General features: G+C 27.7%; 2 protein-coding genes and 1 pseudogene across 10 annotated transcripts in view; 1 reads left to right on the top strand and 2 right to left on the bottom strand.

Annotated features, from left to right (window-relative positions):
- Window positions 1-1,244: 1,244 nt before the first annotated feature.
- On the bottom strand, window positions 1,245-2,789 carry LOC149884455 (uncharacterized). Its single transcript, XM_090096115.1, has one exon. It carries the CDS (start codon window positions 2,787-2,789, stop codon window positions 1,245-1,247), a length of 1,545 nt encoding a protein of 514 aa, XP_089952241.1.
- A 999-nt stretch (window positions 2,790-3,788) lies between these two features.
- On the bottom strand, window positions 3,789-7,727 carry LOC149884454 (3-galactosyl-N-acetylglucosaminide 4-alpha-L-fucosyltransferase FUT3-like; annotated as a pseudogene).
- Window positions 7,376-21,611, top strand: part of LOC145186833 (cilia- and flagella-associated protein 54-like) — a 39,922-nt gene continuing 25,686 nt past the window's right edge. For 6 of the 9 annotated variants that reach the window (XR_016455102.1, XR_016455104.1, XR_016455105.1 and 3 more), the window contains exons 1-21: window positions 8,142-8,373; window positions 9,489-9,583; window positions 9,702-9,807; window positions 11,102-11,236; window positions 11,481-11,549; window positions 11,631-11,733; window positions 11,909-12,138; window positions 12,247-12,435; window positions 12,542-12,824; window positions 14,005-14,250; window positions 14,404-14,483; window positions 14,684-14,821; window positions 14,970-15,083; window positions 15,218-15,445; window positions 15,654-15,768; window positions 16,090-16,148; window positions 16,539-16,649; window positions 17,586-17,843; window positions 17,922-18,107; window positions 18,223-18,356; window positions 19,780-19,927. Coding sequence is in view for 6 of the 9 variants with exons in the window: in XM_090096345.1 (XP_089952471.1) it covers window positions 9,489-9,583; window positions 9,702-9,807; window positions 11,102-11,236; window positions 11,481-11,549; window positions 11,631-11,733; window positions 11,909-12,138; window positions 12,247-12,435; window positions 12,542-12,824; window positions 14,005-14,250; window positions 14,404-14,483; window positions 14,684-14,821; window positions 14,970-15,083; window positions 15,218-15,445; window positions 15,654-15,768; window positions 16,090-16,148; window positions 16,539-16,649; window positions 17,586-17,843; window positions 17,922-18,107; window positions 18,223-18,356; window positions 19,780-19,927 (3,027 nt within the window). In the remaining 3 variants the exon portion in view is untranslated. Of the gene's footprint in view, window positions 7,512-7,716; window positions 7,908-8,141; window positions 8,374-9,488; window positions 9,584-9,701; window positions 9,808-11,101; window positions 11,237-11,480; window positions 11,550-11,630; window positions 11,734-11,908; window positions 12,139-12,246; window positions 12,436-12,541; window positions 12,825-14,004; window positions 14,251-14,403; window positions 14,484-14,683; window positions 14,822-14,969; window positions 15,084-15,217; window positions 15,446-15,653; window positions 15,769-16,089; window positions 16,149-16,538; window positions 16,650-17,585; window positions 17,844-17,921; window positions 18,108-18,222; window positions 18,357-19,779; window positions 19,928-21,611 lie in introns of those variants that run through there. The other 3 variants (XM_090096346.1, XM_090096348.1, XM_090096347.1) reach the window with 3 other exon arrangements.

Below are 21,611 nucleotides of genomic sequence, written 5' to 3'. Positions count from 1 at the left end.
AAGATAGCTTATTATTACTGCTATTATTATTATCAATTATTATCATTATTAATTATCATTAATTATTATTGTTATCATTATTATTGTTGACATTATCATTAGTAATATATATTTGTTACAACAAAAAATAATAATAATTGACAAAATACAAATTATAGATTGTCAGATTACAGTTAGTTTTTGTGAAGCTCATATTGCAACTTTTTCTAAGGAAAGCTGCGAGCTGTAGTAACATTAAAGCTTATCGAGGTTCGCTTTAAAACTGTTGACAGTTGGAGAACTAATTACTTTATCTGGTAACATGTTCCATGCCTTGGCAATGCGGTTGTTAAAAAAGTGGAAACGAGCTAAATTGTTTCTGTACTTCTCACGGTGATGAATTTCTCTGTGATTTGCTCTTGGTGGAATTGTGATGAGGGGAAAGTGCCAGTTGACTATGTCGATGTTATTAGTAAGTTTATATTTTTGAATGAGGTCACCTCTTTTACGACGTTCAACTAGAGAAGATAGGCCAAGATGTAAACATCTGGACTTGTAGTCTAACTTTTTCAGTTTGTCTGGTACTTTTGTTGTTCTACGCTGTATTAACTCAATAGTTTGTTCATCTTTCACCAAATGGGGGTTCCAGGCCGGAATCGCAAACTCAAGTAAAGGACGAATGTAGGTGCAATAGAGCTGTTTCCATAAAGAAGCATCACGAGATTGGAAAGTGTGTTTTAGGATGCCTAGCATTTGATTTGCTTTGCATGAGGCAATGATGGATTGGGTTTCTACTTTAAGATCATTGGTAATTTGAATTCCCAAGTCACGCTCAGAGGTGGTTGCTTCCAATGTAGTTCGAGTCGTTATTGAACAAGGGCCTAATTACTCCATTGAGTACTTGAAAGGAATTAATTTTTTTTGACCAAAGTGCATAACCTTGCATTTCTTTGCGTTTAACTCCATGAGCCAAGATTTAGTCCAATGAACAATTTGGTCAATATCTGATTGGAGTTGAAGTTGAGCAGCAAGTGAGTTGACAATGCTTAGGATTTTAGTGTCATCAGCGTAGATCTTACAACTGTTTTCTTTGCTTATTACATCCGGCAGATCATTGATGAAAATGACAAATAAAATTGGACCCAAGACTGATCCTTGTGGAACTCCACTTGTCACAGGTAACCAATTCGATTGAGTGTCACCAAGGATGACTCTTTGAAACCTGTTGAGTAGGAAAGCTTTTATCCAATTGAGAAGATTGCCTTCTACATTTTTAATTTGTAAAGCATTCGTTGATGTGGGACTTTGTCAAAAGCTTTAGCAAAATCCAGAAATATGACGTCAACTGGTAGCTTTCTGGCTACATTTCCAGTCAAGAAGTCCATTGTTTCAAGGAGATTTGTAACGCATGCTTTTTTTTCTAAAAATCCATGTTGACTATTTGATAAAAGTTTGTTTGATATTAGGTGCTGCATAATTGCCTTCTTAACTAGTTTCTCCATTATTTTACAAGGAATTGAGGTGAGGGATATTGGTCTGTAGTTTGATGGGTCGATTCTAGAGCCCTTCTTAAATAAAGGTGTTACATTTGCTTTGGACCATGAGCTTGGAATTTCACCATTGTCTAATGACTTTTGGAAGATGAGAGTAAGTGGAGAAGACATTGAGGTAGAACAATAGCGTAAAACGTGAGGACTGACATTGTCTACACCAAGTGATTTAGATATATCTAGTGCTGAGAGTTCCATAATTGTGGCCAGAGTATCGAAAGATATATTATTGAGGATTGCGTTAGTTCTACGATCAAAACGGGGAAGATTGTCATTAGATGGCTCTTTGCTGAAAACTGATTGAAATTGATTGTTAAGTGAATTGGCTATTTTAATTTTGTCAGAACTAATGATCTCACTGGAACTGGTGATTCGCATAGATGAGATCTGATTTATTACAGAGCGTTTACTATTTATGTATGTAAACAGTCTTTTAGGGTTACGCTTATCATTGGCAAGGGCATTTTCGAAGGATTTCAGAGAAGAACGACTTAGTTTTTTAACGAGCTTTCTAGTTTCTCTATATTTCACAACCAGGGATGTAATTTTCCATTTTGAACTGACGTTACGAGCCCAGAGCGATTTTTTAAGTCGAATAAGAGATAATAGTTCTTTTGTCATCCATGGTTGTTTTTTGGGGGATGGTTTGTTCGGCACACGAGGGATGAATTGATGACAACATTCATTGTATTTGTTGAGCCAAAGTTGGTAACATTGTTCTACGTTTAAGTCTTTAAAAATAGATGACCAGTCAACCTTATTGAACTCTTCGTTGATTTTTTCGTAGTTACCAAACTTGTATACAAATTTAGAGCTGTTGAAATGTGATAATTTTACACTGGAAGCCAGTTTGTAATGCCAGGTGATAGAACAATGATATTGGTCAGACAGACTGAGTGGAGGACCGATGTTAATTTCACTAGCACGATCAGGAGAGTCACATATTATGAGATCAAGAGTGTTTGTCATAGGGCGATTAGCAGGCTTGAAAGTAGGGACAGTGACGATTTGGTAAAGATGACAATCTTGAAAGAGAGAGACAAATGAAGAGCTGAGACCAATTTTACTAGAGGAAAAGACTGAATTGGAAGTCCAAGTAATCTCTGGAAAATTAAAATCACCGGCAATGATGATACCATTGTATTTTTTGGTTGTTACTAAAGTTTTGGCATGGAAAATAGCACTTGAAATCTCTGAGAAAGCTTCGATATCGGAGGATGGAGGTCTATAAATGCAGCCTAGGAGCAGAGTTTCATTCATAAGCTTTAGTTCGATCCATAATTGTTCTGAATAGTAACGAATAAAATCTTTGTGCAGTAGGGATTCCTCTATTTGGTTTGAGATGATTTTATTGTTTGTGTATATAGCTACACCTCCTCCAATTTGGTTGCAACGGTCTGAACGATAGAGGTTGTAGTTCGGAAGAGAGGGAGTTGATTGGTCATTGAACCATGTCTCGGTGATAAAAATAATGTCAAAAGAGTTGTTTTCTGCAAGTAAGGACAGTTCGATGAGTTTTATGGGATTGAGGGAGGTTGCGTTGGTGTAAAAGCACGAAAGATTAGATAATTTAATGGAAGAGTTGGCCTTATTAAGGAATGAATTAGTGGGATTTTGAGAGCGACTGAATGGCTTCAGCAGCTGACTTCCATTTGAGGATTATTATTTATATTATTATTATTATATTTATTATTATTATTATTATTATTATTATTATTATTATTATTATTATTATTATTATTATTATTATTATTATTATTATTATTATTATTATTATTATTATTATTATTAATATTATTATTACTATTAATATTATTATTATTATTATTATCATTATTATTATTATTATTATTATTATTATTATTATTTTTATTATTATTATTATCACCATTGTTATTTTTTGAATATATATTTCTTCTTTTTGATAAACGCCGAAGACTAAATTTCTGTTAAACAACATTTTAAAAAATTTACATAATTTTCAATCATGCTCTGCAAATTTAGCTCACTAAAAAAGTACTGTACACAGGTAAAAAAAGTTGATACTTTTCAAACCATGAATTTTTTAATATCAATGAATATTTTATTTTCAAACTCAAGCCTATGCTAAAGTTTTTTTCACTTTTCTATAATTGAAAAGCTAATTAAAAAATTGACATAAGTTAATAAAATAGTTACAAATAATGAAAATCGTGCTGAAACTATAATTTAAAAAAGGACATCTGAATATCATACTCAAACTCAGCTCATTCTATTAATTCAAGAGTTGAAGATTTTGGTTGGTTTGGAGCACTTTTGAATATCGATTGTCCTAGCAAGAGCATTTTTTCGTAGTTTAATTCCTGTTAGAACTGTCTGACAAAATGAAAAGAAATAATTATCAGTGTCGAGGTTCCAGTCTTTTTTCCAATCAAAGTACGAATTGTATTTGGTTGCGTTAGAACTCACAGTCAAAATGTGTTCCGCAAAGGCTTTTGGGGGATCAAAACTTAAAGCATCTATAAAGGATCCTGGGATAGCTATCCTCGAATCTGAATAGTTAGATTCTCCAAGATCTTGGTATTGGATCAAGTTATTGATATAATATTTTTGTCTACAATGCTCCAATACTTTCAGTTACATAACCATTACATATCGAGTTTTCAGCAGAAAAGTAAAACATAACTATGCAAATCTAAAGAGCAAAGTCCTCTGTCGCATGCCGGTACAAAGTGTTTAGGATAACGGTAAGAAAATTGACCAGCAACTTCAACATCAACACCATAAGACATCAACTTTCTAGCCAAGATATTTCTTTCATCACTATTGGAATCGCTATGAATCCACGCAACTTCTTTAGTCTTTGTTCCAAACACATTTACTGTTTTAAAGTTGTTCGGATTGTTGCCTTTGCTATGAAATCAGTATGGCATAGAAAAATCAGTTTCTATTTCGTAAGTTGCAGTCAAATCGAAGTATTTACTAGTCCTGTTCACGAAACAATTGTTTTTAATAGACCCTATTGTAAAGTAAATCCATAATTGTCCTTTTTTTCGATGTTTCAATAGTAAATCTAGTTCAGATATCAAAGGCATATTTTGCGAATGAAAAAATTACGAAATCACTGCTTTTGAGATCATTTTTATCATAAGCCATTTGAAAGTTACATGTGTCAAAACCGCAATTGTTTGATGATTGGAAGAATGGCCAAACTTTTGCATCAAAAAAAGATGTATAAATCAATAGAAGATATTGATCATTTGACTTTTTAGAACCATGTGAGACATCTAAATATAAGATCAAAATAGTAAAATATGTATCTACACATCCGAGTGCTTTCCTAGAAAAATAATGAATATCGAATGACGAAGAAGTTCTATTAAAACATTAAAATAGGTGTCTAATAGTAATAAAAATATTAATAATAATAATAATAATAGTAATAATAATAATAATAACAACAACAATAATAATAAAAATAATAATAATTATTATTATAATAACAATAATGATAATAATAATAATAATAATAATAATAATAATAATAATAATAATAATAATAATAATAATAATAATAATAATAATAATAATATTATTATTATTATTATTATTATTATTATTATTATTATTATTATTATTATTATTATTATTATTATTATTATTATTATTATTTTCGTTATAAAAATAGTAATAACAATAACAACAATAATAATATTATTATTATTGTTGTTGCAGTTATTGTTGTTGTTGTTGTTACTGTTGTTGTTGTTGTTGTTGTGATCATTATTATTATTTTCTTTAGTATTTTTTATAATCATTATTTTTTTTATAATATGTATCCCGGCATTTATTTACATAAAATAGCCATAAGACGTTCTTAGCCCTAAAAATTAGAGCTCAGTCGTTATATAGAAGATCTTTTTTTGAATATATGAACTTTTGTTAAAATAACTTTTTTTACTAAAATCTTATCATTTCGATCAAGATATACCTGCATTCTCTATAATTGACTATTTCTCTGATGTTACTAGATTTTTCTTGAAATATTCTTGTTATTAAGTGTTTTGAGTAGATTTCGCTTGCTGATTCAAAATAAACATATATATATGCAATTGTTTCAAAAAATAGTATGAAAAGAAATACAAGTTTAACAACAAATTTAACTGTTCCATAATTTTTCTTTTTCTTTGTCCAAAGTCCAAACCTTTTAGTTGTGTTCGATCATGCAATCTCAAATAAAAAAATTTTTTTCTTCAATTTATATGCATATATATTTTTTTCGATTTTTTTCGAATTCTACATCGAGCAGAAGTCTGAGTGCAATCGGAAACCGATATCGAAACCGATATAATCTGAAGGGAAAAAATAGAATCTTCGATTAAAATGGATAAAAAACTGATTAATATCGATTACAAAATTGAATTAAAAAGTGGAACTTTTTTCCCTTAAAATCTTTGTAAACCAATTATAATCGATCTAAAACAGATTTTTTTTTCTTCCCCTTTTGAATACGCGGCAGAGAGTAACGAAAAACTAATTTTTGAGGTAAGAAAAATTTTTCTCCTAAGTTAAAAAGTTATTAAATTATAAATTTACAATTTTTTATTACATCATCGTTTTGTGTTAATTGGTTCGTGTTTGACTACATTACACATGTAAACGTCATGCGATAAGAACAATCTGATTTTTCATTGCTTCTACTAAGACATTTAGAATCACTAATTTTACTTTCGCTAATTTTATAATTTAACTAAAGGAAACTTTTCCTTTTAAAGTTTCGACTGAGTGTTTTTAATCGACACTAGGCATTCCACAATATTAGTTTTAGGAGTAGTAACCAGACTAGTCTATGGATAGACTTACAACACAGACATAGACAATTCTGTATGTTGTAATGGACACAACAAATGTTTAATTTTTTGTCCTTGTTGTGTCTATCAAATTTTTGATGGTGTCCTAAGATTGCTCAGTTAAAAAATAATTTTCACTTCATAAGTCTACAAAGCATAATTTTTTGTCTATTTGGTGTCTATGATTTTGTCTAAATTTACTTGATTTCATAAAACCAGAAATATTGATTTTTGCCAATAAAATCTAAATTACCCAAAAAATCCCTTAGAAACAAAAAAGAAAATATACGATACATTATATTTGAATTTTATTTCATGGTAAAAATGACTTTTATGGTGACAAATTTAAAGTGGTGACAAATTTTAGGACGGAATATGACAATAATGTTTCCACAAATAGTTGATTTTCCAAAATTTAGATCCAATCATAGTCAGATTCACAGTCTGAGGATAGAATGTTAAGAAAAATCCCAAACTGGAGAGGGCATTTTAAAAATAAATTTTCACGCACATTCACTGAGAACTGAAAAACAACTGAACTGAGTAATTAATGAACTTCAATTGAGCACAAAATAGTCCATTTTGAGGTTTTTAAATAGACATTAACTTTTTAATCAACAGCACACGCTGGACAAAAAATTAAAAAATGAACTTCTGTTAGAAAAACTGTATTTTTAATTTTGTGCTCGTTTTCAGTTTTTGAAACGATGCTGCAGTGAAAATTTAATTACTCGTTATAAGTCCAAATTATATATGAAATAGATCTTCTATACCTCATTAAAAAATCGAGATTGTTCATTTAGTGTCCGTTTTTAAAATGATTGTCTAGAAAGACAAACATTTTTTATAGACAATTCATTTTTGATAGTTGTAATTAAAATTGTTGCAATTAGTGCTTTGTCGAAGTCTATTTTTGTCCTTTTATAATAAGGCCATTAGAGATTGTCTGGTTGCTATTTAGGAGAAGGCAGACGTCCTAATTGTGTGGATATCGCATTCTAATTAGCATGATGTCGCGCCAAACAGAGTAAATTACGATTCATTTGGATTTTATTTCTTTTCATAATGTATAATATGCCATAAATACATTGGGACTCGTGGGACCATAGTGTGCGTAAACAAACAGGATAGCAATATAGTATCTATAGCAAGGGTTGTTTGATATATACTTCCTTTGTGTATTTATTTTACCATATTTGTTTTTTTAATCACCATAGTAAATACATAATTTATACAGTAAAATGTATGTGTAAATAATATGTATAGTGAGTAGTTATACTCACAATATATGTTTATATAAGTTACTAAGTATGCATACTAAATATACATACAAATAAAACTAATATTTTAATGTATTCATACTTAACATATAAGTAATGTATAATAATAGTTATTATTTACATGTAACATGTGCATATATAACATTTATGTAATGCATAAAGCATATACTGTTTTGTGATAGAAACCTTTAAACTAGGGTAATGACTTTTTCCCTTTTTTTATTATATTCAAATGGCCATGGAATCATTAGATTCGGTTTTGTTCACAGGTAAACAAAAATTTTTAAAATTATTTATTTGGTAAAAAAATTGCCTATGAACAAAATATTCACAAATATGGTTGAGATTACTTCATTTAATACATAAGCACTTTATGTTAAAGACTATTTTTTAAATTATAACTGAGAATAAATTCTAAATATGTAGCATAATTGTCATCAAAAAATTAAGTATTTATATATTGATTAATTTTTTTGTTTTTTCATTTCAAAAAATCAACATTAAAGCAAAACATTCTTTATCCTAGGACAAACAAATTATTAGATGAATCTGTCAGGATTCCTAAATGAACTATTTTTCTTAAAAGATTTTAAATGTAAAATTATTGCTGGAGAATTGATTGCAATCTAGGCCAAATTGAATATCCCTTCAATAACTCATAAGTCAGCTACTAGGATGGTGCAAAATCTTGTTTCAAATTATCAGAGAAAACATTAAAATCCATAGGATCAAAAGGTGCTAGTAGCTTTTTCTGTATTAAGTATTCTATATTATGTATCTGTATCAAATATTCTATATTATGTATCTGTATCAAATATTCTGTATCAAATATTCTATATTATGCATCTGCAGAAAATATTCTGTATCAAATATTCTACATTATGTATCTGTAGAAAATATTCATCTAGAAAGGACTGCTTATTCCACAATGTTTTGGTTGTCAACACCAGGTGCTAGATCTAATTTTTAGACATAAAATGGATTTCATTTTAAAAGATAAAATTACATCACCAAAGATCATCTTTTTTTTTATTGAAGAATTAGTGATGCATTACACTCAATTGATAAATGAATTTTAACAACCTAAGATTTCTATTCGTTCCGTTATATGGTGTGGTGATATGAAGTTTTTGTGGAAATATGGACATTACTATAAATATTATTTGACACATAGAAAATTTCCAAAAATACACTTTATGGCTCTGCATCATCTGAGTAATGCTAGGTGGAACTTCAGAATCATATCTTGCTTTCGTTCTGATTTTGTTCTGCAGGCCAATTAATCAAAAAGTATGTGACTTTATAACAGTAACATCAATGAACATTTGGTTTTCTGATCAATATTACCAATCTCAGACATACACTAAAATCTCCATAGCTGTTTAGAATTAAGAAAGGGTTAATAAATGTTTTCTTTAAAATTGGCAAGATGATTACACAACACTTAACCTTATACTATCAAATATACATGCAGAACATGTCATAAAATATGTTCAAGATATTATAAAACAAAAAAATCCTATAAAATATGAACAAAAGGTTCCTACTCTACAATTATTTATCAAAGTGAACTACTAACACAAGCCATTGGTTTTTATCAAGCATTTTATTGGACATATATATTAGCAACAATTTTTGGTTTACGATTTTTTTTTGAGTTATTAGGGGGGGGGGGAAGGATCTTTCTGATAAAATCACAAATGAATGTTATTTTGTTGAGTTTTGCATAAAACCTCAACTTAGTAAAGCATGGCTGTGATGGTTTCAAAAAGTCATCACCCTACTGTATATGCATGGCTATTTGTCTATGTTTTTAAGTAGTAATTACACTTTCTTTTTTTACATTTTAGATGAGTGCTGCAATTATAGCATTTGAACAAGATGTTGCAGCATTCATGCTAGAAGTTAAATCCAAAAAAAAATCCAAACGCAGCAATAAAAGAAGGTATAATTTATTGACAATATAAGTTGTGATAGTGATGTTGATGGTGATGGTGATGGTGATGGTGAAGGTGATGGTGATGGTGATGATGATGATTTTTAAATAGTATTTTTTTCCCCAGTGTTCCAGCACTAATTAAACTTTGGGATACATATGAATCAAGTGTTCACAAAGATCTTTTTAATCTGAAGCTGCTTATGATGGGGGATTTTTTACAAGCTGAAAAGGTATTATTCAAAATAATGAAATCTGAAATGTTTTATTGTAATTTAATAAAAATAGCCATGCTTATATGTCAAAAGAAATATTATTGTTTGTAGCAGTAAATCATAGAGCTTACATGTTAATAGAAGTATTAGTTTGTAGAAGTTTTTCAGTTCATCCAGTTGTAGAGAACATCCCCTGATAACTAGAGTTAATGAGTGTATTATAAAAACTCAATGAAGTTGCATAAATATTTTTAACAAAATATCCTAAACTTGGGTTGTGGAATAATAATTCTGTACCAGAGTGGTATCTGGCAATGTATGCCTTTCCAGATAGTTTGAGCCCCAGTCAATTTAGCAAAATGAAGTTTTCTTTATACAAGATTTATAGCCCTATTGAAAAAAAAAACAACTAATTTTTAGATATATAAATCAAATTAGTGAATAAATCAAAAGTTTAATATTATTAAGTGAGTTTAAAACTTTAAAAAAGTTTAGAATGACTATGAAAATTAAATTAACAGATACAAAAACAAGTTTCAGTCTTTGAAAATTTTTGCTATGAAGATTTAAAATCTGCTACAACTAATTTTAAAGGTTCCATTTGACTTAATTGACTTGATTGTTAACCAGAAGGAATGGTGAAGGCTAAACTTATTTATTTTTACGGTCAATGTACAATTACAAGTAGCTTGATAAATTCTTGTTTAACTCAGTTTGTTTAAAATCTACTGTTTACCTGAATGAACTTGCAAAGTAATATGCAGAATTTTATGATAAGATTTAGAATTAGAATAGAAATCAGAGAATCTATATTCCAACAATATATTTGTGACTTTTATTATTAAAATTTATAGTTTTACAAAGAATTATCTTAAGTGCTGTTGCTAGTGTATTGTACTAACAAGTGTTGCTAGTGTATTGCACTAACAAGTGTTTCTAGTGTATTGCACTAGCAACAGCTATTGCTAGTGCAATACACTAGTATTTGATATATAGTAATCTAATTGGTATTTACATATGTTTTACTTTACAGTGTTATGTTTATTAATTTTAAACATGCTTTTTTAAAATGGTTTTTTAAAAGTCTTTTAGATAAAGGGTTTTTTTTTAATGCTTTGATCCAGTATTTATTATGCACTTTTTAATACAAATGATCAAGACATAACAGTGGATCTAAGAAACTGAATTTTTTTAAATTGGTAATACACAGGTTTACAAAATGAGGTAGTGTATTATTAATATTTTTTTGATTGAAATTAATATAAAAGCATGAATATATCTTTAACGATTTGTTTTTTATTTGATGTTTCAGGAATTTGGTATGGCGGCATATTTTTGTTTCGGATGGTACCTTCAAAAAAGACATTCCTTTAAATATGAGGAAATATTTGACACCAATCATTATATCACCACATTATTCAGTGGCAAAATACTTAATGAACTCACGGTATGTCTTTAAATTTGAAAATACCCTAACACTTAGTTACAATTATCTATTTAGCTAATTACCTAAAATACTACACAATTTTGGATTCACATAATCATTAAAGCGAAGAGGTCATATTACATAGTTTTTGCCTCGTTTATTTTTGGGTATAGTTTTACATAAAATAACACAAAAAATTTTACAAAGTACTCTCACCAAACTACTGATAAAAAAAATTATTTACAAAATGTTACATCTATTTCAGTTAAAAGCTCTCATGAGTTTTGCTTCTTGTATGGCATTTTATTATATTGATGAAGATCCTTGCTTTCAGGTGATGGTTAATTATTTTCTTTTTTTTTTTGAAAATGACTTTTAAGTATCATATGAGTGCTATTGTAATGTTACATTACAGATTTCAACATCAAATACAAAAATTGAACAAATGTTGAAAATATTGCAACAAACATCTGAGATGGCAGTTAAAAAGAATGCTTACTGTTGGCTAGTATTTAACTGTAAGAATAACTTAAAAATGATTTTTTAGGGTTTTTTCACCATGCATTCAGAATTTGTTTTAGAGTACATCAGAGGTTTTAAAAAAGGTCATCAAATGTTATTTATATAATAGGTACTTACATATGTACAACATTTGTATAAAACTGATGCTTCAAATGTTATTTGATATAATAGGTACTTTACATATATACAACATTTGTATGAAACTGATGCTTCAAAAATTATCAATGACAGCTATCGACTATCTAATATGGTGTTGTGTTTGTATGGAATCTTCTGTTCCACTAATGACAGTGAAATATTTGAAATGGCGCACTCAATTGTACATAGCTACAAGTGAATGTTACTATAACTTAAATTCAGGTGTGTGTGGTGAGGAATTTGCAAGAAGAGGGCTACAAAAGGTGATAAATAAATAATTAGTATTAGAGGAATTCTAGTTTTTTTTTAACTAAAAAAGTTTCATGTGTTAGTTGTGTTCATTCTCTTTCCTTTTTTTTTCTTGTCTCTAGGTTATAGAGTTAGAAGAAATTGAAAAGTTAAGTTCATCGTCACCATGCTTGAATAGGCTTATGATATTTAAAGAAGCTTTTCTTAAACTAAAAATTACAATTTTTAAGAGAAATGTTATTGAAAGTAGAAAGCACGCAAAAGGCCTCCTGCGGCCAAAATTTAAACTTGCTTTTAATGATATTGCTCATGTGAGTTTTAATTTTTTTTTACAGGTTGCATTTAAAAACCTCCTATTTTCTACATTTGTATTATTGAAAATACTGCTTTATTACATGTAATTTTTTTAAAATTTAGAATAAGTGGCCACGTACATTGTGTGAGCGGTTACTAGTTGAGCATTTTAATGGGAGAGCTGCACAATTCTTAGCTGTAATAGAGACTATTGCAAATAAAAAACTAGAAATGATCAAAGCCAAAATTGTTGAACAAGAGCTTGATGATTATGAAGAGGAAGCATTATCAGAACTCTTTTTTGCAGGTGCTGAGCTGGCCATTTTTGGTAGCTCTGCTGAAACTCCTACAAAACAAGTTAACAAAATCACAACAAGCGAATCTTCAATTTCATTAGCTGCTGCAGGTTTATTTTTTGAAACTTAAATTTTTTAAATTTTCAAAATTCTGCTAAATTATATAATAATTGTAAAACTTGTCACAGAGACTTCAGCATAAACTTTTGAGCAATTTAAGTCAAGAAATAAGTTCAGAAATGGACAATATTCATCCAGCATTTCAGAATCAAACAACAGTTTTGTCTGATCATTTGCAAATCCAGCACTAATGCTATACCCATTATTTGTTCTTAATCTTTATTCTAAATATTTATTATTATTATTTTAAAAGGAAAGTTAAGGGAGACAAAGTTTAATATTAAAAGGGAAGTTAATGGAGGCAAAGTTTAATTTGAAAGTATTTAAAGTATTTTGTATTTTTTATTTTCAAATTTGAAATTTTGTTTATCTTTCTCTCATGTGATAAATCATGAATAAGGTTTAAAAGAATTCCAAAGCATTTTTGAGGAGGTCACAATTCATAAGTAACAGTCAATAAACAGTCCAAAACTTCAGAATTAAGAAAAAAAAAACACTTTACTGGTGTTTTAAAAATATTATTTAGACTTAAGAATAGGTTTGTAGCTTTCTTGCAGAGAACACAATGTTGCAATTGTAAATCTTCTTTACTCATAATAACTGTGCTCTACAAAAGTTTTGCACTCAATTTATATTTAACAAAAATACCTCAAATATATTCATAAAGAACTGCTTAAACTATACTTACAAGATTTCCAGGAGACTATGTCGATTTCCACTTTACATAATTGCTTCCGCTTAGTGTAATTATAAGGTCCTATAATAATATGGTGAAATTTATTTTTATATAATGTTCCCAATATATTGGTGAAAATTTAAATAATTGGTTAGGAATTATGACTAATATTTATGTGATTTATTTGTTTATAGTTCTGGTATTTTTGTGTTATTCACAATAAAACAAAAAAGTTGTTTCATTTTGTAGATGTGTTAAACAGTATTAAATTTATCAAAAAAAATTATCTTAAAATATCAGTTCATAGTTAATTTAAACAAAAAATACATGATTTTTTTAACCTTATTATATAATTTAAATTTTATTCAAAAAAGTCATTTTTATTGAAAATAAACTTCCCTAACCAATATGATATAAACTTCCCCTAAACAATCTGAAGTTTAATGTAAGATTTTAAAATTTTTCTGTTTGCAAACTCAGTTTTTTATTTTTAGAATCTGATTACATATCTTTATCTTCACTAAGCCGATTTTTGATGCTGGTGTTTATGCACGAAAAGTGGGAGATTTTTGACAGTTTAATATTGCCAGTTCTTAATGAGTACGAAAATGTTCAAGAAGACATCCAACATTTTCTTGAACGACAAATTCTGTTGATTCTATCAGCACTATCAGTTACAGTTCCATCCTATCTGATAAAAAAGTTTGCGGGACAAAAAATAAAGGATAATGAAAAATCAAGTGAGAAATTTAGTTATGGATTATAAAATATTGGCAAAATGATTTTTTTTAAATCATCAGAAAATAACTTTATGTTAATATATTTTAACTATGGCAACTACTTTTTACACTTCACATTTTTTTTTTTTTTTTTTTTTTTTTTTTTTTATATAGAAAAAGAAGTCAGATGTTCTGTAAATGAATTGCTAACTGCTTCAAAATTGCTTTATGATTTTTTATCAAACAAACACTCAGTAGGTTTAATTTACTACTGTCACTTTTTTTATTTTTTTCTCTTTTGTAATTTGTTTTTATACCAGTTTTTCATTTTTTGAAGGATGTTCAATAAGTTTTTTGTTGCTTGAAGGATGATATCATTTTCTGTTTTTGATGCTGAGAAAATTTGAAAAATAAAATTAGATATCAAGTTTGATCTTTGTCCCTATTTTTTCAGGGTATTTTTATTTCCAAATATTACAATTTGCTTGTGGATATTGTAATTTTCATATGGTCCGCATGTAAACATCACTTTGCTCATACAGTACCTCAAGGGTCTTTTCACACTTTGCTTCAAGAACCAGATTTTTGTGTGGTATTTATTGGCTTTTTATTCAGTAACATTTTTATGTACATTATAAACCCTTTCTGTAATCAAATGTTTTACAACAACTATAAAAGTTAAAGTAAATATTACCATTTATCTTTGTTTATATTAATCACAATATTAATCACAATATTAGTTATTAGACGTTCTAGTCAAGACTCAACATATGATGGTGCAAGTTGGAATTCAGAATGTTAATTTGAACCTTTTCATAGAAGCAGCACTAATTACATCTATGTTTATTGAGCAGGTAAAAACATTGAAAATGTATTTTTTTGTTTTAATGTAATTACTGTTTATTTGAATGATAATTTTTTTAATTTTATATTAAATATGGTAACTGAGAACATCAGGTTAACAATTTGATTTATTTTTTATTTAAAGTTAATTCAAAAGACACATCTTGACGGTGGTACATCTGTTTCAATCCCACCTGAGATTGTTAAACAAGCTGCATCTGTTTTGAACATTAAAGAGAATACTCTTTGCTTCTTAGAGTTCATTGATAAGTTACTTTCCTCTTCTTTGAAATTTGTACAGACTGCAAGAGATAGTTCTATGAAATTCAAAGTTGGTGTTGGTGATAACAATGTGACAGGAAATAATACTATGGTAAAGTTTTAATTGGTATAGTTTTTTTTTTTTTTTTTTTGCAATTAGTACAATATTTTATTATTTGTTATATTATTTCTACTTAATATGATAATAAAATATCAAATGGTTTTTAAATATTGAATGGTAATATTAAATGTGCTCATGATATTGTTAAATTTTATAGTGTGTAATATTAAATTATAAAGGAGAATATTGTATTATAAAGGAGAATGCTAACGAAGAAGATTTGAATGCAAGAAACTGTGTGGCTCTACATCTAGAATTAATGTTTAAGCAGCATTATGTGGCAACATTAATTAATTTTTTTGCAACCAAAGAAGGTATCTTTTTTTTAACATTTTAATGAATAATTTTTTTACAGGTTAAATAAAAGTATGTGACTTCAAACCCCACCAGCCAAGTAAGTGATTGTAGATCCGCAATCAAGATTACTATTTACATCATCAACCCAAAACATTAAAATAGTTAACACTGCCATTAGGATATTATGTTTTTTTTTATCTGTTTACTCTTTTATTACTAACAAGATTTTACAATATATTTTATGTTAAAAGATTAATTAGTTCTGTTAAAAATTTGATTGAGTTTGTTTCCTCAAGAAAAATAGTTTACAATCATTTTATTTTGACTTTTTTTTAAAGTAAAGACCAAGTCTACTCCAACAATGAAGAAATCACAGTTTGCTAAAAATAAGCCAAAGGTAATTTAAGTTTAAATTTTTACTTAAATGAAAGGTAGATTTCAAATTTATGCTAAAATACTTTTAAAACTTCCTATTTTTTCATTTTTTAAACAAAAGTTGTGTAATAATTTGTTCATAAAGACAGAATTTTGTTTATGGCAAACTATTCTTCTGGGTAAAGTTACTGAGTTTGATTTTTGAACTCATTTTAAAAAAAAAAGATGTAAGCTGAGCCACTACCCAAAACATCTCCGTTGATAGCAGTGTTTTACACTGATGATACAGTTTTGTATAAACATTAAAAAAAATAGAAATGCAAATGTATTAACATGTAAATAGATATGTAAAAGTATTAGAATTTCAAATAAATAGAATGTTTAAATTTCTTGAATAATTTTGTTCTTTTAGTATTTCATGGCAAATGATGTAAACAAAAACAGTCTTTCAAAGGCTTTATTTATAATGTCAAATGCATTGGTGAAAAATAACTGCTCTGATGAAACACTTGACTTATTAAAGGTTAATATATCTCATATGAGAAGGTTAATATATCTCATATGAGAAGGTTTTCTTGTTTGTTGTTGAGTTGTTGAAAATATAAATATTTATTTCTTAGGGTTTTTAGTATAAATCTAAATGAATAGAAAATTGACTGAAACTACCCTAATATACATAAATATGGAACATAAATGTATATATATATATATATATATATATATATATATATATATATATATATATATATATATATATATATATATATATATATATATATATATATATATATATATATATCATTCAGGATCTGTTGTTAAAAATTAGGAATTTATCAAGTGTTCTTTATTCTTTTTGTTCCATAATATTTACAATAACATATGTAAATAATAATACCTACAATAATTTATGTGCATAATAACAATATCTACAGTATTTTACGGAAATAGTTGTAATAATAATAATAATATCGACAATAATATATGTAAATAATAATAATATCTACAATATAATATGGAAATTTATTTTGGCTTGTGAGAGTGTAGAAGTTTGTGAATGTAAAATAAAAATCAGCCAGCATAGCTCTTCTCTTTGCTAAAAAGAAAAGTTTTGTTTGAAACAGTCAAAATTTTTTGCAAGGGCAGAAACATTTCTGAATAAGTTTTGAAAGTTAATTTCTAAACAGAAACTTATGTTTAAATAGGGGATACCATTGTTGACTGTCTGTAATTTTTAGATATTTCAAAAATATATATACTGTTTAAGATGCCTTATAAAACTAAGGTTTTTATAATTAAATGTTCTCAAATTTGGACCCCATTGTGGCAGTACTGTCTGAACACTTTGATTATTGTTTTAGTTTTTTAATTTACCTACAAACATATTGGATATTTGGGATCAAAGTTTTTTTGAAGCCCCCTTATGTTCTTATGATATTCAGTATTATTTTTATCTTTTTAGAAATCATCTAAGTTGCTACAAAAAGAGTTATGCATTAAAAAGAAGCTAGTTGAAAGTTCAAACATGTTAAAATTGCACTTGATTCCTCCTGCACCTATAATATTATCCCAAGGCTCAAACTATGTTATATTAAAGCCAGCAACTTTTGTTCCTGTAGATGGTATAGTCTCATACTACTCAATTTATCTGCGTTCAGCTGATGGAGAAAACATAACTGTGAGACAGGGTGATGTTTCATTTGAAGGAACAGGAGAGTTGGTAAGTTGAACAATTTTTTTATTTTTTCTTGTAATATTACAAAAGCTATTCTTACAAAAAATTTTAAAAAAACTTTAGGTGAGAAATACTTCTGATTGCTTATTCACAGTTAAAGGTTTAGTCCCAAATACAGCATATGTTGCTGCTGTTGCAGCATTCAATGAAAAACTAACTTTAATTGGAGGATCAATTGGTCATGCCACTAGTCCCTTTTTAACTATTAACTCATTCCCAACAATGCAGGCTTTTGCTTATCTTACTCAAGTAAGTGGTTAATTTGTTTTGAACTAGATGATGAATCAATCTATTTTGTTAAAAATGCATTTAACTGTATTTTAAAGATAAAATTTTTTGTTCATTTTTAAATAATGTTATTTAGGTTGCATACAAGTGTCGTGCATTTGAAGTTGTAAAAACTACTGCTGAAACCATTTGGAAGTATTTTGTGTTACAAGATATTGAAAGTACAACAACTTTACCATCCAAACAGAGTAAAGAATTCATTTTGAAAAGGTTTTTAATTAATTATTATGTTTATATAATGATAACTCTGAAAATACAGTAAATATTCTACAGTTTTGTATGTTCACTATATTGCCAGAGGATTATTTCTTTATTCATTTTCAGATGAGAAGATTATTTCTTTATTCATATTCAGAGATCATTCAAAAATGAATGATCTCTGAATATGAATAAATTCAACATTAATGAATTTTCAAGAAAATAAAGCATGAGTTTAATTTATAGCAATTGTTTATACTATTAGTGATAGTCTTAAAGCCACCTTTTGTGCCTTTTAAATAATAGAAATTTTGAATCAGACCTGAAATTAATATGAGTTTTGAATAAATCAAAAGTTCTATATGATTCTGTATGATTCTATATGACTCTATATGATTCTTTATGATTCTCTATGACTGAGAAATATTTTTTCAAAAATGCCATTTTTATTCTTTTCAAGAAAGTTAACAGGATTTTTTTTACTTTTTTTTTTTTTACACAAAACATCATAAAAAGTTAACAAAATATAAAATAGAAATGTTAAAATTTTATTTTATTTTTTTTGAAAAATAAAACTTTAACACAATACATAGTTGAATGACTTTTTATTGATGGAACACAACCTCTGTTCATTAAAATTTTAGATAATTTGGAAACATCCTTCTTGACTTTCGATAAAAGAAATTTAGTTTGTTCTAGTTTTTTTTCTTTTTCTTTTTTTTTTTCTTGACTTGTAAGAAATATTAAACTAGTAAAGTTATACACATATATACAACTATGTATGTATGTATGTATGTATGTATGTATGTATGTATGTATGTATGTATGTATGTATGTATGTATGTATGTATGTATGTATGTATGTATGTGTTTCATACATATTTACAGTGGTTTTTAAAATGATCATATTTGTGTGTGTGTGTCTATATATATATATATATATATATATATATATATATATATATATATATATATATATATATATATATATATATATATATATATATATTCCATCACAAAAGTTTAGATTTTTTTAGTTCTTGCTGTTATTTTTTGGAGCAAATAAATAAAATTTTGACAACAATTTTATTTGTTGTCACAAATTTTATTTGCTCCAAAGCTTCACAAATGAGTAGAAAAAGTACTTAATGTTGTGTCAAGCACCTCAACAAGCAGCCTCCCATTTTTTAATACTTTCTTTTCCTTTGTTATAAGATATTGATTCATCATATTAGTAAAAGTTATGCAATTAAAGCTTGATTTTTAATCATTTTTTATTGATTTTTTTATTTTTGTTTAATATTTTTTTAAAGTATGTTTTAAGTTTTTTTTACATTCTAACTCACAGTGGGTCATTTTTTGAAAGTTATTAAAGTAAAGTTGTTTTATTAAGGTTTTTTGTTAATGTTTTTAATTGAAAAAAATTCATATCTAGATTAAATGAGACAGCATTAAACAATTCATCAACTGTTTTGAAACGACTTTTTGTACAGACTGTGTTCATCAGTTCTGATGTTATAATTGAAGAAGAAAAACTATATTGGTATAAACTAACTGAAAAAGAGCAACTTGCTAACAGCCAGGTTGGTGTTTACAGTTTTGTAATGATAAGTTTTTAGCTTGTATAAACACAAAGAAGAAACCAAGATCATAATGTGAAAAGCTAACTTTGTTGATGCTTTAATGTAATCTGAATGATAAAAATACAGCAAAACTTTTTGAGGCTTACAAAATCCAATATAGGTTTATATCTTCTTTATGTTACAAAAAGCTGCAAAAATTTGAATTTCAAAAATTAAATTTCAACAGTATTAAAAAGATGTTTATAGGAAAGGAATGCGCTTTACTCCTCTTGATAGTTCACTAATGCTTATTTAAAACAACCACATATCAATGATCTGGAGAACAGTAAGCCATTTAACAAATAAAGTATATGGTTTATTATTAAAAACAAGAAAGAAACTGGTCAAGTTTGGTCAATTAGAAACTATCAGGACAATAATGAATTGCATCTTCTACTGAACACAGAAGAATTGCTCCACAAGTAAAAGAAATAGACTGTTACTGCCTCAGAAATTACAAATAGTATGAATAGTTCCTAAGAAGATCCAATACTGTGGTAGCAGTGAATAACAACTGCCTCGATAGATGGATGCAGGGCTTGATGATAGAATAGCTGCAAGGAAACTATTTCTTTGGGCTCAAAGTAAGAAAAAATGATATGAATAAATCATGATGACACAGTGTGGGTGCCAACTAACAAACATGCAGGTAGTGTCATGGTGTGGGGTTGTTTTGGTTGTAATAATACTGGTGGGATTGTTAAAGTAGACAGAGTAACAACAAAAGAAGTGTATTTGGGCATTTTTAAAAATCAAGCCATTCCTTCGGAAAGTTAGTAATTTGAAGAACCATTGATATTTCAAGCATTTGTTAAAGTTTTATAGATATCATTGAGTGAATTAAAAAAAAAATAGTTGAAAGAATAATTTGCCCTTTCCAATCACCCTATCTTTCCCATTTTGAGCTTTTATGGGATGAATTAGAAAGGAATGTCAAAAAATTAATCCCCAAGAGTGGAAAAGAAAAATGGCAAAAAAAAGATGAGAAAAAGATAAAACGTAGTTATGTATACATTTCAATTAGAAAAACCATTTTGGATTTTTTCATTAGATCCTGATATATAGTCAGTAGTGATATATAATTGAGGCTTGTCAGTAGTGATGGTGTTTCATTGTTATCACCTTATAGATCCAATAGGATCCAATTATTAACAGTTTTAAGCATGCAGCCTTCACATTTAACACAGCACAGTGTAATGCAGACATTTTATTTTCATCTTGAATATCAAGGTTTCTACTGGCTGTAGTCAAGAAGTTTTTTTAACATAATAACCTGGTGCTACTAGTAATAGAGAAACAGTGACTTAACTGCCTTCAATCAAGACAAGCTATATGACCTGTTGAATTACAAAAATCCTGTATTATGTTTGTATATTTCAGCATTATTGTATTTTCAGCATTATTGCATTCTCAGTGTATACTATAATGTCTAAATGTTCATTATCATTCAAGCAAATTATGGTGTTAGTTAATTTGCAAATGATAGTATTAACAATGCTTGGCAATAAAATACTTATTCTTGATTCATAATAATATGATTTTAATTAAGTTTTAAAAAAGGGCCAGAGTTTTGCTATGTATGATATTTTTGTTAAAAGTTTTAAACTTTATTGACCTTGAGGAGCCTGTAAATTATATTTAATTA

The sequence above is a fragment of the Hydra viridissima genome, unplaced genomic scaffold, assembly GCF_058129835.1.
Source record: "Hydra viridissima isolate aposymbiotic clone 2 unplaced genomic scaffold, HvirCarnegie_v1 scaffold_8, whole genome shotgun sequence".
Taxonomy (NCBI): Eukaryota; Metazoa; Cnidaria; class Hydrozoa; order Anthoathecata; family Hydridae; genus Hydra; species Hydra viridissima.
Note: the sequence above shows the minus strand (reverse complement) of the source record. Positions and strands in the feature narration are given on the sequence as shown.

Excerpts from the sequence above, each read along its gene's own strand:
- LOC149884455 (XM_090096115.1), bottom strand. The coding sequence starts at position 2,789 with ATGAATGAAACTCTGCTCCTAGGCTGCATTTATAGACCTCCATCCTCC.